Genomic DNA, 18,126 nt, shown 5'->3' on the forward strand with positions numbered 1-18,126 from the left:
ATAGTGATAAATTCAAATCAAAATTTTATTTGACACATACAGAGTATGACATGCAGTGAAATGCTTTAAGTTTTCGCATATCCCAGGTTATTATGAGCCCTGGGGTCAGAGCGCAGGGTCAGCCATAGTAAGGTGCCCCTGGAGCAGGTGAGGTTAAGGGCCTTGCTCAAAGACCCAACATTGATATCTCGGCAGCTTGTGGGCTTGAACCCCGACCTTCTGCTCAGTAACCCGAAGCCTTAACCACTGAACCATCACATCCTCTGTGCAATAAATAACTTTTTATTTAAATTTAGGGATACAAGTGTAGGTAGGATGCAAAACAGTCAAAACTGTGTATGACACAGTACACTTTTTCCCTTCAGATTTGAAGCTCATACTTACTTGCAGCATTGTTTTTTAATGTTGCGTCCTCCGAACTTAGGCTTATCCAGACAGTTGGCGCATTTCCCGCAGTCCTCTGGGACTTGACAACCAGGACACTGCCCACAACGGCGTGAGCGCCGACCCTTTCTGGGTGTGGCTTCCTGGACAGTTTTGTGTCTTGTTACTGGTTTTAGGGGAGGAGAAGCAGGCTCTGCCTCTTCTGAACCTGCCACTGAAGATTTATCTGCAAGAGAATCAGAATGAATAAAGTGTAAACTTATTAACAGATACTAAGACAATAATACTACTAGAAAATGTTCACCATCATTCCCCATGGAAGACAGGATCTTTTCTCTCTCCTCCCATGGCAAGGCACTAAGGGTGGGCATATCATCTGGGAACACAGCACGATTGCGACCCAATGCTACTGCAGCACGACGGCACACGTGCTTGATCCGTGGACCACGGACTGATGCTTCAGAAGAATCACTTTCTTGACCCTATGCAAACAAACATTTTTACTAAGTTAGTAAATTTATTGCATTATTTTAATTGAATAGTAATTAAATATATCGATATTTTGGTGCTAAAAATGTGTGTGGTGTTAAAGCTGCATTCATCAACACAATCAATTCAGCCAAGTCCCTATCATTGCAAAAATGCACTAAGCCAGGAGCATTTGTTCTGTTTGTGCAAAAAAGTGAAAAGTCAAAAAGATTAAGCACTTCAGACATTTAGTGGGTCTTCCAAACAAATAATTGGTTTATTTATTTATTTTGTTTTTAACATACACCTCCAAAACAATCCTGTGCCTAACCAGCTTCCAAAAGTGCAACCGTAACTGTTCCATCTTGCCGAAGTTTATTTCAGACCTTTGAGAAATACTATTATAGACTTTAAGCATTAGGCTAACTGAAGCTCTTAACCTGTATGTGCATAGTTTTATGCATATGAACAATGAACAAGTGTACATGTCTTCCTAATAAAGCAGACAGTGAGAGATTCTGCCTGCTAGTTTGAATTCTTCTATCAATAGATAGATAATGGCAAATGTTTTACATTAGTTTTTTGTAGCTAGTTAGGGTCAATAGGTAGACAGAATTTGGTTTCAAAATAAGACAAATAAGCACATATGAGGAAAAAAACAAGAAGAAGAACATGTTTGAACACCAACCTGCACTTTAGGCTGATCCACTGTTTTCAAGGACTTGCTCTTTTCTATGTTAAAGAGCTGGGCTTTAGCCTTTTTCAGGAGACCTGCCACACGTCTGTCTGTGGCTGGTTGTTTTTCAGCAAGGGCGAGCATGGAACCTAGGGATGGTGTAGAGGGTAGTTTTCTGGAATGGATGGGTGGGACAAGTGTGGCAGATCTCTCTTTGTTCTTCTCCATTTCATCAGCCTCCATACCTTTTTCTGGCAATCTGCCTTTTTTGGACACACGTCCTTTAGATAACAGTGCCCTTGTTGGTTGGATTATGTTTGTGTCAGCTGATGGGGTCTCTGCACCAGACTCAACAGAAACAGATTTCTTTTGCCCAATAGTCTTTTTCTGGCTGAAGGTTTCCTCTACATCCTTACCATCCACAGCAAAAAGGCTTGAAGTGGAATTAGTAGGACTATCTGTAGCAAGGCTCTTCCCTCTTTTTTCCCAGTCTTTTTTGGCTTCTTTTTTATTTTCCTTTCCACGGTCCACTTTACTTCTCTCTGTCTCTCTATCTTTCTCCTTGGGTAGGGTATCTCGTGAAGTTGAAACACTCCTCTCTCTCCCTAATTTTACAGTGCTCCCACTTGAACCTTGGGGACTGGAAGCAAAACGAGGGAAGAGCTGTGACGAGGAAGAGGCAGAACTCACACCACCACCAAGGGTCACATCCACTCTTCGAACATCAGAGGCTCTATGACTATTAGGACCAAGTGAACTTGATGAAAATGTATTAAAAGGGGCTTGAGGTAAGGCACTTGGGGCAACTGGACTGACTGCAATCCCAGGTATAGGGCTGGAATTGCCGGTCACACTAGTAGGAACAGAGCTAGTTAGTGCAGAAAGTTCAGCAGAGCCCTTTCCAGACTGGGCTCCTGACTGACTGCTCCTGGTGGTCATGGAGTGCGAAGGGGATCTGGATTGTATGCGAGAATGGCCAAATGTTCTCCTCCTCCTGTGTCGTGGCAGTCTGTTCGATGGTGGTGTGGACTGGAGAGGAGACTGAGAGCTAGGGCTGCTTCCCGAGGAAGATGGCAGAGTGACTGACTCAAAAATGCGGGAGTGGGCAGCACTGGGAGTAAAGCGAGGGGCACGGAGCAGTGGGCTGCGTTTTTGGAGTGGAGTCTCAAAACGAGATGAGGGATGCTGGTGATGATGATGATGCAGAGAAAACAGCCTAGTACCTGCCCCAGTTGTACCACCTGACGCAGGGAACCCTCCTGTGGCCACTCCCCCTCCTCCAGGTCCAGGAGGCATCAGTCCCACATCTTCAGCTGTGAGAGGTGGAGGGCGAAAGTTGTCAAATATAGGCTTACGAATAAGGCCCTCTTTTGCATACTTGGCAGAGGAGAAGTATTGCTGCTCTATTCGTGACAATGATGTCCAACGAAATGTGGGCTCCCGCAGTATGGCACGCCGTTTGTCATGAGAACCAGGAATTATCGGAGGATTAGGCAGGAAAGGGGCAATGGGATGTGGCATAATCCACGAAGAGTGGGGGTGGTGTTCGCTTATGGCAGATACATTGGATGAGGCTGACTGAGGAGGCTGAGGTGGAGTAAGAAGAGTTGGAGGTGGTGGTGGTGAAGATGATGAAGAAGCAGTAGAAGAGGCCTGCTGGGAACCTGCCTGAGAAGAGGACATCATTACACCTGTAGCAGGGCTGATGATTGCTCTTTTCCTATTGCTGATCAGATTGCTCCGACCACGTGACACAAAGTTGCCTCTCCTTAGGCCCTGACCTCTTCTTCCTCGCCTGTTTGGCTCCATTAACTCCATGTGCTCAGTCTCAGGCTCAGATGGTGGGGACAGTGGACGTGGGGAATGATGCAGGCTGGCCTCCCTCTCTCCCTGAGAGGAAGGGGAATGGTCAGGCTCCTCTGAGAGCACTTGGGTGCCATCTGAAATTTGTGAGTCACAAGAAGAGTCATCTAGACTAGGGCTGCTGGAGCGTGAAGACTCTCCCGAGGAGAGCTGGAAGGAATGTTGTGACACTGCACTGGAGCCACAAGATGCTGCACTGCTACTGAAACGCCCATTACTGTTGCAGCTGTTGTTACTGATGAGACTTCCTGTTGCAACAGTGGCATTGGCAGGAGGTGCAGGGGGTGGAGGAGGAGGGAAGGTATCAACAGGCGGACCTGCCCCAGAAACGGCCGCAGTTCCAGTTGTACTTGGAGCAGTGGAAACAAGTGTGGAGGATGTTGTTGAGGGATGGGTGACTGGAGCTGGTACAGTAGAGTCTATGCGTGCAATTTTCATGTGTGGGGGAGGGGCACTAAATTCATCTTCAATGAAGCGCTTAGGGGTTTTAATAATCCGCAAGGACACTGTACTCACCACGGGCATTATAAACTGCCGAATGTTTTTTAGCTGTGTTCTTGTTCTCTTCCTAATACCAGATTCAATAGCTGCCGCTCCCTGAGTACCTGCTGCCTCCAGTTTCTTTTTGCGTGCCCCTTTCTTAGCTCGCTGCAGTAACTGCTTTGCAATAGTGGCATCAGTGCGTTTGGAAGGTGGGACAGTGCGCACAGGCTTGATATGGCGAGGACTTTGCCGTAAACCCAAACGACTTCCGTGTTTTGGAGGTGTCGTTGGGTTAACAACTGATTCAGAATCTGGGGAATCTGGAGTAGTGTGTTGATCAGCAGAATGAGAGTCCCTGAGCTTGGGATGCTGTGTAGAACCGGGATCCATATCCTCTTCTAGGCGAACACCGAAGGTCTTATGTTTGGCAGTGCCAGACTCAGAGGGGGACAACTCCAGGGCCAAGGAAGCAGCAGCAATCTCAGCCTTAAGGCGTTCAGCAGAAGGAGGTCTGCCACGCCTCCGTCTTGGCACAAAGGGAACTGGGACACCCTTTAAAAGTCCAGACTTAAGAGGCTTTACTTTGACATCACGCATCCGCTTCAGTTTGGTCACATTTGAATCACGGCCCACTTTTGTTAACTTGTCCTCAGATTCCTGCTCCTGCACTGATCCAAGGGGAGTTCTCTTTGCAGCCTTTCTTTCAATGTCATCATCCACAATGTCCTTGCCAAGTGATGGACTACAGTTGTGATCCAGTCCAACATCCCTGCTATCACTAGGTAACAATTGGCCACCTTGCAACCAGGTTCTTTGGTTGCCAGACGCAGGAGGACGGCCTCTTCTTTTTTCCCCAGATCCAGGAGGTCTACCTGGTGGCCTCTTTATCTTTTCTGTGGGTGGAGTTGTAATGACAGACAGAGGATGAGGTTCAACACGTGTAGCCAATTTCTGCAAAGTCGAACATCTCGGGGGGCGGCCTCTTGGCTTCTTCTCTTGTGACAATTTAGCTATCAAATAAAATACAAGATTTAGAAACTGACATACATTTCTTACTGAAAATGAAGGCCTTTGTGGCAAATTGAAAAAGATAACTAATAAACATACGTCAGCTTTTATATCTTTTCTACTCAGATTCTTTCATTAAATTATTTTCAAAACTTAAAATGATTGTTTCCATAAAGAATAATACATTAACAAGAAAATGGAAACAGCGTTTATGTGTTAAATATCTGCATGAAATGGTGAGATGGCATGATATATAGATATATGATTAAGACACATCACCTGTTGGGGTCCACCCTGGACTATGTACTCTTCCATTTTCAATGACTGTATCAAAACCTTCAAATGCATCCTCCTATAAAAATAAACATGGGAGATTCAATCATTATGTAATAAATAATACATGTAAATCTGATCAATATAAATTTCAAGCTGAAATTAGTCATTTGTTAATTCATTTATTTATATTCAGCCTGAGATTGCAGAACAAAGTTCTGTGCACTGTGGCAGCGATATAAAAATGTAAAAATCTGCGACGGCTTTCTGAAATAGTCCATTAAATAATAAAAATTCTAAAACACAATCATTAGAGATGAGCCGGATACTCGGCTACTCTCTGTCTCTCCCTCAGTCACTCGGTTTCGCGGGTCTTTTCCGTTAACGTTTAGGGTTTCTTCAGCTTTTTACTTCGGGTTGTAACGTTAATAATACGTACTTACTAACCAGTAGAGTTCTGGTAAAGGTGGGTTCGTTCAGACGTGGTGCTTGCTTGGTAGAATGCGACTCGCATTGCGTCTCTGCCTGTCAGAGATTTTTTTTTCTTTTTTAAACCTTCAGCTGTCTCTAACCAGTAACCAGACACTGAGTGTCTGACACGTTTTTGCTGTATTTCATAAAAACATAAAGGTAGTAAGCTAGTGTTATAAATATGACAAATTAATTATTACAGGTTAAAGCCCCGCCCATTTCAAGACAAGCCTACTTCCGGGTTAGGCCCCACCCACTCCGAGTACGGATACGGATACAGATAATTCATATGGTTAACAGATACGGATACAGATACAGATAATGCTGTACTCGCTCATCCCTAATAATCATAAAAATCATAAAAGTACACAGTTATTATAAGACAACATCAGGTCATCAGTAGGAACTATTTGTATTAATTAACCTGCACTGATGACAGGTAATATGTTCAGTACCACAAAAGGGCAGAGATGTGGAATTCTGAGAAATATACTTATGTATATTTATGTATGAATGAAGCTCAAAAATGCCAAATAATGTCACTGGTTTCCAGGCAACAAAAACATGTTACTGGGCAGCATACAAAATCTTTCATTTGTCCACCCTGTGTATGTAAATGCATGATGTAGATGATTTATTTCGTTATTTTTAGGTAATACTAAAACATTTGCTGACTTAAGTTATTATTAAAATTTTTATTATTATCTGTTGTATAACCACATAGATAGACATGGCACAAGTCAGTCTGTTTAAAAATGCAATAAATAAATATTTAAAATAAACATATGCATCAAGTGATAAAGAATTAAATCTGTTTTAATATTGCTCAATATGCAGCTAACTTGCCATACACGTTGGTTTACAGTAGGTCCACATTTATCCTACAGAGTAAACTGTACAAACAAGGCGAGTACATCTAATAGTGTTACAGGCCTACATACTATTTTGCAGCCTACCTCTCTTCGACCTCAAGGGAGCCCAGGAGGAACACTTATTACAAAAGCCATATATAGTTCTTTTGGTCTAATTCTGTCACAACAGTTTAGGTAGGTCATAATTCCCTTTATTTTTGAACTCACTGTGCCTGTTCCACTAAGGCTTACATGTATGTACAGTTCTTTGTAGGCTTTAAAAAAAAAACGAGCAGTTATTTATCAAATTCCACCACTTTGTTTACATCAAACCAAAATGGCAAACACTATGGCATTTACTGTGTTTGTTTGACTGATTTGGGTTTTAATTACCAGAGCAAAAACAAAATCTATAGTAACCTACAGGAAAAGTTTTCACTGACTGCGTAACGATTTCATCAAGAATAGCATCCAACGGCTTAAAGCAATCACATGAAGTAAGGTCCAATCATAATCTGAGATGCATGCTAATGCCAACTAAATTTATGCTAAATATATTACACAAACAGAACAAAATAAAGCTTAGAAATATAGCATATGTGTAAGCTTAGGCAGAATACAACAAGCCTCAGCAGTTCTTGGGTCAGAAATACAGCATACAATAGAAAATGTAAACAAACCTTTGGCAACCATCAGACATTTAAACGACTCTCAAATCATCTTCATCGTCACCACTACTACCACCACTGGCTCAATAAAACATTACAAGCAACCCATAATGCACAATATTATCATTCACTTTACAAAGTTGGATTAAATCACTGTCAGATCATGTTCTCATTGTATTCAAACCAGTCTAAAGTGAGCTGTGCATATCTTTCAGGCAGCTTCAGCCTGCTTGTTGTTGTAAAAACAGTGATGGGAACATTCAGGTTCCCGCTTTCACTACATTCACTCAGAGTTTGGAAATGTGTAAATAAGCCTGACGGTGCTTTTCAATACTTTTAAATCATAATAATCAAAATGATTACAACTCACAAATAAATACATTTAAAAAAGTAAAAGTAGAGAATATAGGGAACCAAATTCCAAGTCTGGTAAGCTCCATGAGGCACAGAGAGCAAAGAAAGAGCATGAACACACATTAAATGAGCAGACGTATGTGGACGCCTGACCATCACAATCATGTGCATTACACTCCAATGTGTTGCCACAATGTCAAAAGAATTGTATAAAACAGAATTGTATGAATGGGCCATCGTGGGATCAGCTTTCATTCCAACCAAGCCACACCAGAGTTTACTAAATGCCAAGATCATCCGATTAAACAGGTGGAATCAGGTGTGGCTCCTGCTTGATTGGAATGAAATCATGCACTGCACCAGGGCACCTATGGTAATGAATGTCTTTGTATGTTGTAGCAATACATTTTCCCCTTTATTGGAACCAAGAGGCATGATAATACCCCTGTACACAAGTGATATACACAAAGACCTGGATTTGCCAAGGCTGGACTGGAAAACCTCCAGTGGCCTGCAGCAAACCCTGACCTCAACCCCACGGAACACTTTTTGAGATGAAGTGGAACATAAATTTTTCACCAGGCTTTCTCCCCAGCATCCATGCACAGCCTCTTGTGCAATATTAATGCCCATGGTTTTGGAATAGGATGTTAAATACTAAGGTTCACATACTTTTGGACAAATAAGGTATGTCAATGGATGCCATCTGGCTTCTTGTATATGTGGATATTTCCTGGTGCATAAAATGTCTTATCCTTGTAGTTGTGAAAAGCTTGTTGTGCGATTTCAAGTAATACACCAGACCTACACCAATTCCAGCAAACATGGAATTAATCTCAATCAATAAGCTACAGAGTTTTTGACTGCATGAAGAACAACACTACTCTGCCGAGGCAGGGGATGCTGAAAAGTACTTAGTTTTAAGGACAGTTCTTCCAAATGGCCATCCATTTGAAAACCACACCTTTTGCTACAGCTGAAAAGTCATTCAAAGGAAGGTCACATAATAAAAAGATTTATTGGAAATTGGTTATAGCTAAAAGTTTTGGGCTAACAAGCTCTATATCAGCAGTCAAGGCTGTATGATCAGTAGCAGTTGCAGCAAAGCTATTGAAAAAATCTCTTTTTTCTATGTTGGCATTTAACAATTTGGATTGATGCCCAGCATTTAGCCAGCACCTGAGTAAGACTTTACTCATTTCCTGCCGAAATGACCCACAAAGGAAAGGCAAACAGCACCAGAATTTGGTGCAAATAAACTAAATATTGTGTATATATATGAGTTCCCAGTCACATGGCACATGAACATGCAGTAAAAATAGTAGCCATTTATTATTTTAAATTAAAGTTTTATTTTATTTTTTATGAATACGTGTGGGCCTGTAAATGTCTATCATTTATAATACAAGTAGACGCTCATGATGTAGCTATAGCACATTAAAATATGATTGCTGTTACGTTCTAAAAATGCACTTGAGGCCTCATTCACATGGTTATGGATGTTTTTGAATTTTAACCTTAATTAACCAAAATTATCTCCCTGCACAGAAAGACTTGAATACTACATGATTTGAAACACTTTCATGAACACAGTAGACCCTAGGTGGTGTTACCGTGTCATATACCTATGTATGTCATAAACCAATATGTCAAACAACTAAGAAATGTTGTTAAGAATGGCATAAATATTAACATGCGGATATGAGGAAACTTACAATGCAAAATGCAATGAAAATGCAATCTTCAGCCACAACAATCTAAAAAATTTTTTATTAGTGTATATATATTTAATACATAATTAAACGTGAATGGGTTAGAATCCATAAACTTTCTTAATTCTAGTTAGCACCCATGATCTGAAATGTGCTGGTAGAATTATATTGTTTACAGAAGGATTGCAGTGTAGTACTGCAGCTCTGAGTCATTATGACAGCATGAGTTGCTTTAAATGACAGTGCAATTCTGCCATGCGCGTGCAATTTCTCACTCTCTCTCTCTCTCTCAGGACACCCAGTACATGTCACACATTGCATGTAAACAACACCCAAGGAGAGGAGAAGGAGGAGAAAGGATGACGTGCACATCACCGGTGTGAAGATAAATAATCTTAGAGAACTTGAAAAAAAAGCTAAGCTAAACAATGCTGCTTGCATTATATGCCGACTTCTTGTCTCCTTACTGGGCCAAGCTGCTGAATCAGTGCCCATGGCCTGAAACAGACAACAAGCTCGGAGTTGCTGGACACAATAAAAAGACACCCAGCATGGCTAACATGCAGACACCTGCTCCATGTGTAGGGGAAGGGAAACTGTAGCAAATGGGTCAGAGTAAATGCTAAGCAATCATTTTGCTGGCCTATCTTTCCGGACTCACCCACGCAAGGTGAAGGTCATTGGTTCGAATCCCAGGTCCACCAAGTTGCCACTGCAGGGCCCCTGAGCAAGGCCCTTAACCCTCAATTGTTCAGGTGTATAAACTGAGATAAGACAATGTAAGTCACTCTGGATAAGAGTGTCTGCTAAATGCTGTAAATGTAAATGTTTGACCGAACAGGACCTGTTTTCCCAAAAGCTCTACTTCAGACTCATCAGTCCACAGAACATCTTGCTGTGTCTGAGTAGCACACGTCTGTAGTTATGTCTGAAATTTGAACCATTCTGGTATTAATTTCTCAATTTGTGCATGTAAATCAACTCTGAATGCACTAATTATTTGCCTTATTTTAATACAATTTAACTAAAGATGACAGAACGTGATTACTTTGGGATCGGTGGGAGCAGGACTGTGTTCATTGAGTCACAAGAAACTTTTTTTGTTGTTTTCCCTTCCAACATAAACATTGCTCACTTAGGGACCAACATGGACAAAAAGGGGTTTTGAGCAGAATTCAGTCAAACTTTAACTGAACCTTGAAGATGAGTAGGAGCCATATTTTCCTCTTTCTGGAATAATTCAGTTAAAAAGCTTACCGAGGGAATTCTGTTACTCAACAGCGGTCACACTGGTTATATGTTTGTTTCTATTTGTTCTGTACTCTTCATTCTGACCGTCATCATTTCCCAGGGGATCTCGGTAACGATCCACAGTGTCTGGTTTTTGTTTGCATTTGTTGATATAGACAATGCCATTCATTACCTTTACAGTGTAATTTACCCAAAACGCCACCATGAAAATCTAACTTTTCAACGTCTAATATTTTTGTTAAAGTGAATGATGGGACATGTGCTTGACTTTCAGCTCTGTGAATGAGGCAGCAAGACAAGACAAGACAAATGGCTGACCTTTTTTACTCAAACGTTATTCTTGAGGCAAACAATGTAATATAATGTGCTTCACACAGTCCAATTAAAAATAAGAAAAAAAGTTGTTGTCATACATTTTAGGCACTCAAATTCAAGCAAAAGAACAAAAAAGATTTTAAACTAAAAAACTGTGTTATAAAATATTATTATATGCCTAATACTCATAATATGCATAATCAAGAAAACATGCTTTGAAAATTCAGTCCATTCATGACACACTAAACTTTATTGAAAACTGTTGAAACGAGAACAAAGATTCATCTAAGAACCTTTTTCTTATTTAAAATTAAAACCTAAGTAATGAAACTCTTAATGCATTTCTGACAGTTCCATTCTGCTTAAACTGAGCAAGATGCTCCCATTCATACATGTAACTTTTAGGCCATCTGTCAGCTTTAGTTAACAAAAGGTTAACAAGCAGGCTATTTGTTTACACAGGGTCGTGACGTATCCCGTCCTGAGCAGATGGTCACAAACCCTGCAAAGTTCAACATGGCAGTTAACTCAAGAACAAGGCATAAACTGAGAAGTGCACGGAAGCTATACTCCTGAAAATAGAGCATAATTATACTACTGTGTGTGACCGATGATACTAAACGTATATAAACCCCTATAATCACTGCACAAGCCTACAGCATATAACATAATTGATGTTTAACTTTAAACCACTTTAATTTTTACTTTAAATCCCTGGATATCTGACAGAATATTTGGAACATGCAGATAAATGGTAGCTATTATCTCAAATGATTCAGAGCATTTTCCTTAAATGTTTTTGGATCAGATTCATAATTCATTAATAAACTTTCTTTCTGAGAAAGAAAACAATGTTTTTTTTACTACTTATATTTAATGGTCTACCATTGTAAATAAAGATAATATATCACAAAGCCACATGCTAGGTGTAACATGGAACATAAAAATTAAAGACAAGCACTCAATCCGCTCAAATGGCTGACCCCCACTTAAGCTCCCACTCTACAAACTACAAACGGTTGAGTTAAACTCCTCTGACCGCCTGAGTACAAGAAAAAAGTGGAATAAATCCATGGATGCGAGTGCATGTGTCCCAGTGCTGTCCCTGGGGGAGGACGAGGGCTTGCTCTTCACCCTTTGATATCCACGCCTGTGCTCTTTCAGTTGCTTGCATTTCTTAAAGGCTGGAATAAAGGCAGACACAAAGCTTCCTGCTATGATCCACACGATGTCTGGGGGAGCCAGACCCTCTCCACATAAATAGGCCAAACACCTGCTGGACCTTTTCCCTCTGCATAAAGCTACGGCATTCGTTTGAAACCAGTGGAGCAAAGCATTCATTTGTTGTATCTATTCAAGTAGACTTTTGTACAAGGCCTTGACAGTGATCTACATTCTACTTTCGGATGCAATGGTTAGTCCGAATACTAAGAAGCAAGCAAAATGTGGGCTCTTAAAAAAAAAAAATCACTTATTGTTTCTGATTTGCTAACACTCAAACTGTGGACAACTATAGACTACTACAGAAACTGAAGTCAAACTTTTGTCCTCACATGAAAATATTGCCTTATAGCTGAAAGGATGGCAGGACCAGTGTTACAAACTTCTAGCTCTCTGTCTAGTCACCTAGTCATCTTGACTTAATTCACCAAGGCATTTTAACTGACCTAAACGACTGAAAAGCTTAAGAGACATGGAAGCAATACTGAAAAAAGGATCTCTACAATAGACACTAATAATATATACATTATATTCCCTGTTGCGTCTGTCAGATAAGTAAGTAAGATTTTCTCATTAACAAAAATAGAAAATAAACACTTTCTCTTTAACAATTTTAATCAGAAGCAACCATTCAAAAGAGGCAAAAGGACATTTTGGGTTTAGGGGTACTGTCTCTTGTTTATGAAATGTTTTCCCATGAAGACCCAGTAGAGACACACACACAAAAAATAGAATTTGAATTTGTGTGTCCTTCTGTTTATGCTGGCTTCAAGCTGATGTGTGCGCTCAGCAGGCCGTGATGATCCTGAACAATCCTGGCCAGGCACAACATCCCCCTCTGAAAGAAACCACAACACTGTGGACACAACTTCCATAAGCCACAAGTTCCAGTGGGATCTCCTATTCTAATTTTACTTTTATGCAGGTTCAGAGTATGGCTGGAGCAGATAGAGATGATCAGAGATCCTTGCTCCAAATTGACAGAATGGTCAAAAAGCAGAATAAAAAGTAGTCTTGCAATATCCAGAAATTCTTTGTTGAAAATTTTATAATAACAATTCAGGGAGCTCTGTTATGTGCTTTAGTGAAAGCTCTGAATTTGTGTTTTCAAACATATGTTAGGTTTGGTTTTCACTCTGTTAAAATCATGAAAACACTGTTGCTTAGCAACTGGCTAATATGGATGTTGAGTGTATGCTAACTAATGACAGACAAACAATGTACAAAGCATAGCATGTCTTTAATGACACTGCAAATGAAACAAAAAAATGTCAAGAATGTCAGCATTTTCCTCAGATATATTGATAAATTAAAAAAAAAAGACTCAATACAACTGTAATTATACATAACACGGAGCTTAAACACAACTTCTATGCCTACTGAGAAAGATCAACAGTGGGTTATACTTGTGAACTAATTCTGAACTGTTTGATAATTGACCGTGTTGATGTGCTGCTCGTTCTGATTTTCACCATTTGCTGCACCTCATGCACCAGCTGAGAATCTTATCGGGAACCAGGAGCAGGGATTTGTGTGAAAACAAAACCATCCTAAATAAAATCGTACACAAAGATAGTAGTCAACTTGTAGATACTGGAATAATAACTTTTATGTGCAATGCCAGGACAGAACAACATATACTTGTAGGTGCAGCATCTAATGCAAATGTAATGCATTACATAAGCATATACACAGTCATTTCCTCAAGTCTGCAGCAGTATGACTAATTAGAAAACTACATTACATTATAACATTAGCTACCTAAAACTATGACCTGACAGACAAACCGCAGACACTATAATTTCACTTGTGTTTACCTGTGACAATGCTGCTGTAGTTAGCAAGTAAGGCTAGTGGCATGCTAAGTAAGATAACAGGAGAGAAGCAGAGCACAAGGGCAGTGTTCATTTGAAATTCACTCATCCTGCTTTTTTATATTTCTGGGAAAAACAATGGATGTTCCTAGGCATTTTAGGAGCTTATTTGACATTGATAATAATAAAACACACCACAAAACAATTTAAAGCTGAGCAATAAGGCTGTTCAATTCTTGAATCTGACAGTTCAGAAGGTGTTGATTAATTTTCCATAATAGAAGCCCTGAAGACAGTGTTGTCTGGAAAGCAAAGCATACGTTTCTTTTAATACTGTTTGGCATGTATGTCTTTCCATGTGATCTGAAACCAATAATTATATTAGACAGATATTTTATATATTAAGCTGCTTTGCGACGATGTGAACTTTTAAACGCGCTATTCAAATGGTATTGAATTGTATTATTCTCAACGAGACGTTTATTTAACATTTAGGCAAGGAGTCTCCGGTGTCAGCACTCTGCAACAGTCAGAGGTACATCGCTTTCCCTACAAGTAAGATTCTCCAAGAAAGATGGATTTGCAGCTTCTGTGTAATACAATCTAAAAAGAGATAAAATCTAATAAAATCTAAAAAGAGATAAAAAGATATTTTTGTAATATAACAACAAGAGAGTGGCTGGTGAAGGTCATTGTTACAGTCAGCTGTCATGCCATGTGCAAGTGCAAATGGTTTTAATGTAGGAGTAAATATTAGCAAACTGCTGTGGTATAAAAGGAATAAAACACTTAATGTAGTAAACTTTAGCAAACTGCTGTGGTATAAAAGGAATAAAGTAATGCATGTAAGTTCACAGTGTATTGCTGATTAGTCTCCTGCTTCAGAGGTGTTACTTACTGATCATTCCAGGATGTTCAGAGATATTTGAGATGCAAAAAAGAAAGAAAAGAGAAAAATAAAAGTGTGTGTGGGGGGGGGGTTTACATGTTAAAAAAAAAAAAAAAAAAAAGGAAAGAAAAGAGCAGCAGCATTGTGCGTGTTGTTGAGATAGCTGCACGTTTCCGTTCTAAGAGTGATGTACAGTGTGCACTGCCTCCTCATCACTGAGGAGGAAGATGGGAGCTGCTTCGTAACAGTACACACCCCCCACACGCACGAGCTCCAAGCAAAGGCACGCTGTTATTGGAGCCTTTTACTCCTCAAATAACTGCGTTTCCTACTGCATTAGTTAGTTCGTCTTAAACGAACCTAACTCGCTACACTTCCCTGCAATTCCATATCTCTGTGTGTTCATATTATTGTTACTACGCAATATGTGCTTCGAAGAGAGAGAGAGGAGAAAAAAAGAGAAAAAAAAAAAACATGTCCACCTCCCATTTTCCTGCGCATCATCAGCACAAGCTAACAGGCTAACGTTAGCATAAACAGACAAGCCCCGTTTTTTTTTTTTTTTTTTTTAAGATATTTGAAGCAAATCACAAACAAATCGAAGTGGAAGCTTATCTAGACGGATATAAACGAGCCGAGCGAACTGTTCTGTTTGTACTCGGGACCAACCTGCTAACTGAAAAAAAAAACAGAAAAATAATGGCAGCTGTGTAAGCTAGTTAGCATCATCGTGCTATCGTGCTATCCGCAGGGCCCGGATGAGCCCTTAATAACCAGCTAGTTACTTTGCTATAAACTAAACGTTTGCTCACAGGCAGGTGATCCGGAAACCCTTCTTCTGTCGCTTCGGTTCGGTACTGAAATGAAACGAAAAGAAACCAACAAACAAATAACACACGGGGAAAAACAACCAAAAAAAAAAAAAAAACACGGCAGGTTTCAGAAAAGCAGCGTTTCGAACGCTGTCAGTGACGGTTGCAAAAAATAACTATCCTTCAGTGTGTGGTTTTACGTTCAGGATATAAAATACATCGTTAAAATCATAACCTAAAACGCTTATATTTCTTTATTTATCTTTCTGTCTTTTTTTAACAGACGTCTCTATTTTAAAACACAAGCTCTCACACACTTGGGGGAGTCCGTTAAACAGCCCACAGCTGTAAGCTAACTACTTATAATGCGAATATGAACAAACAAACAAACAAATAAATAAATAAATGTGTAAATAAATAAATATATAAACATAACACGTCCCTGGATTGTATTTAGCCACGATTTAAGCGATTTTATGAGTTTGAGAAGTGAGTTTTGACCGCACAACACGACACTAACGGTGTATTAGCCTGCTTGGTGTTTGTTACCCTCCTTTAGTTATATCTTTCTCATGTAGCATAAATGAGTTATATATAGGTATTACTCATTATTATAAGTCTATTACGCACTTTAGGCCGCTTTGAATTCACCCCTTGATTTGTATTAAGACTTAACAAAGGTGATTAAACAGACAGAGATGTTGGAGGTTCAGCTAAGCTAATAACTATCACTGTTACCGAAATTCTGTCAAAACACTGATGTAAGTCCAGGGCCAAGTTCCTTTCTTGTTGTACATGAAATTTGCTCCACAAAACCGCACCTGCACACACGAGAAGTGCTTTTGGCGTACAGACGACACGAACTACTGGTGTTAACTTTTGTTTACTGTTCGATACGCTGTCACTGAGTTTAGCCGTCAGGGCGATTAGCGAGCTAGCTCGGTGAGTTACAGAGGAAAACAGCACATGGATGGATTTGGGGAAGGCATGTGTCTGCTGCGCAGCAAAATAACCGTGTTTAGCAGAGAAGAGAAGTCGGGAAATTAAACGTATTCTAGCAGACGGAAAGAAAGCCGAAAGCATATGACTATCCATCCAGTCTGGGGAAAGGTGTCGCTTACCTCAGCGCTGCTGCTGCTGCCGCTGCTGGAGCCGCTCGACTCGCCCAAAACATCACGAAATTTCTGCAGGTTGCTGCGGATCGCAGTAGACACTTGCAGCGCCGCGTCGAAACCGGGCCCAAGCTTGCTGGCTGTAGAATGGGTTCCTGCGCCATTTCGGAGGGAAGCCGTGACCCGGATTCGGCCCGCTTTTCTCCCAGTGCCCGAGTTGCTGCTCCCTCCGGGCCGAGCAGGGAACCGCCACCGACAGCTGTGCGCCATTTTAACACTCTGCCTGCCTGCCCTCAGATCAGGGAGCTCGGTGGGCGTCGCCCCAAACCAGCGAATTCAACCGACTGCCACTTTCGTCAAGCGGCGAGACTTCAGTATGCAGGTTCCGGGGTGGCTGTAAATATGGACCCCCGACTTCAGATGACAAAAACGCTTCAATGATGTCTTGCGCAGGTTCTGTAGTGATATCCACAAGAGCCGTAAACACACAACACCACACGTAGAAAAACCCCCACAAACGTTCAAGTCCCAAAACAACGTATTAACGAGACCACTTTTTTAATACTTCATAAGGAGTTGGAAAGTGTTTTTGGAGGAAAAACCGAATATGAAAAAAAAAAAAAAAAAATCTAAACAGTTTCTGGATAAACAAATAAACAAAAAAAAGTAATTAAATAAATAAATCACAGGAAAGGTTAGAGATACACGTCGTCATGGCAACACACCGCACCGATCAGGTAAACCAGGTGAAATGTTTTAGAAATGGTTTTAGTAAACATTAAAAAAAAATCCAATGACTATCTAATAACAGCATGTTTCTCTCGCCTGGTTCCGGTTACTATATAAACCATCGCACTGAAAATGTTTAATTATATCAGCAAACACTGATTCAGAGCAAAAAAAGTCATTAACATTATTAACTGTATTAACAAGGGGGCACGGTGGCTTAGTGGTTAGCACGTTCTCCTCACACCTCCAGGGTTGTGTGTGTGGAGTTTGCATGTTCTCCCCGTGCCTCGGGGGTTTCCTCCGGGTACTCCGGTTTCCTCCCCCGGTCCAAAGACATGCATGGTAGGTTGATTGGCATCTCTGGAAAATTGTCCCTAGTGTGTGATTGCGTGAGTGAATGAGAGTGTGTGTGTGTGTGTGTGTGCCCTGCGATGGGTTGGCACTCCGTCCAGGGTGTATCCTGCCTTGATGCCCAATGATGCCTGAGATAGGCACAGGCTCCCCGTGACCCGAGGTAGATCGGATAAGCGGTAGAAGATGAATGAATGAATGAACTGTATTAACATTAGGGCATGTTATTATGAGGCTTCATAGAGATATACATGCCAAACTATTCTTGTTAAAAATAATAACCATAACCATAATTACTTTAAATTAAAGCACAACAATGCAACAAAAGTGTTTTTTTTTTCTAAAAACATAGAACTAACAATAACAATTGTCTAGATAACTTCTGATATTATAAAGGCTATTTATTTTTTTTTTCATACAA

The 18,126-nt window shown here is 40.5% G+C and overlaps 1 protein-coding gene across 2 annotated transcripts in view; it reads right to left on the bottom strand.

Annotated features, from left to right (window-relative positions):
• Positions 1-16,957, bottom strand: part of kmt2a (lysine (K)-specific methyltransferase 2A) — a 34,923-nt gene extending 17,966 nt beyond the window's left edge. For both annotated transcript variants that reach the window (XM_060887658.1, XM_060887657.1), the window contains exons 1-5: positions 16,635-16,957; positions 5,162-5,234; positions 1,541-4,884; positions 689-866; positions 385-610 (exon numbers count right to left, since the gene is read on the bottom strand). In XM_060887658.1, the coding sequence (XP_060743641.1) occupies positions 385-610; positions 689-866; positions 1,541-4,884; positions 5,162-5,234; positions 16,635-16,895 (4,082 nt within the window). In that variant the 5' untranslated portion in view covers positions 16,896-16,957. The remainder of the gene's footprint in view (positions 1-384; positions 611-688; positions 867-1,540; positions 4,885-5,161; positions 5,235-16,634) is intronic.
• Between the last annotated feature and the right edge of the window lie 1,169 nt (positions 16,958-18,126).

This window comes from Tachysurus vachellii, chromosome 15 (genome assembly GCF_030014155.1).
Source record: "Tachysurus vachellii isolate PV-2020 chromosome 15, HZAU_Pvac_v1, whole genome shotgun sequence".
In the NCBI taxonomy this organism is placed as follows: Eukaryota; Metazoa; Chordata; class Actinopteri; order Siluriformes; family Bagridae; genus Tachysurus; species Tachysurus vachellii.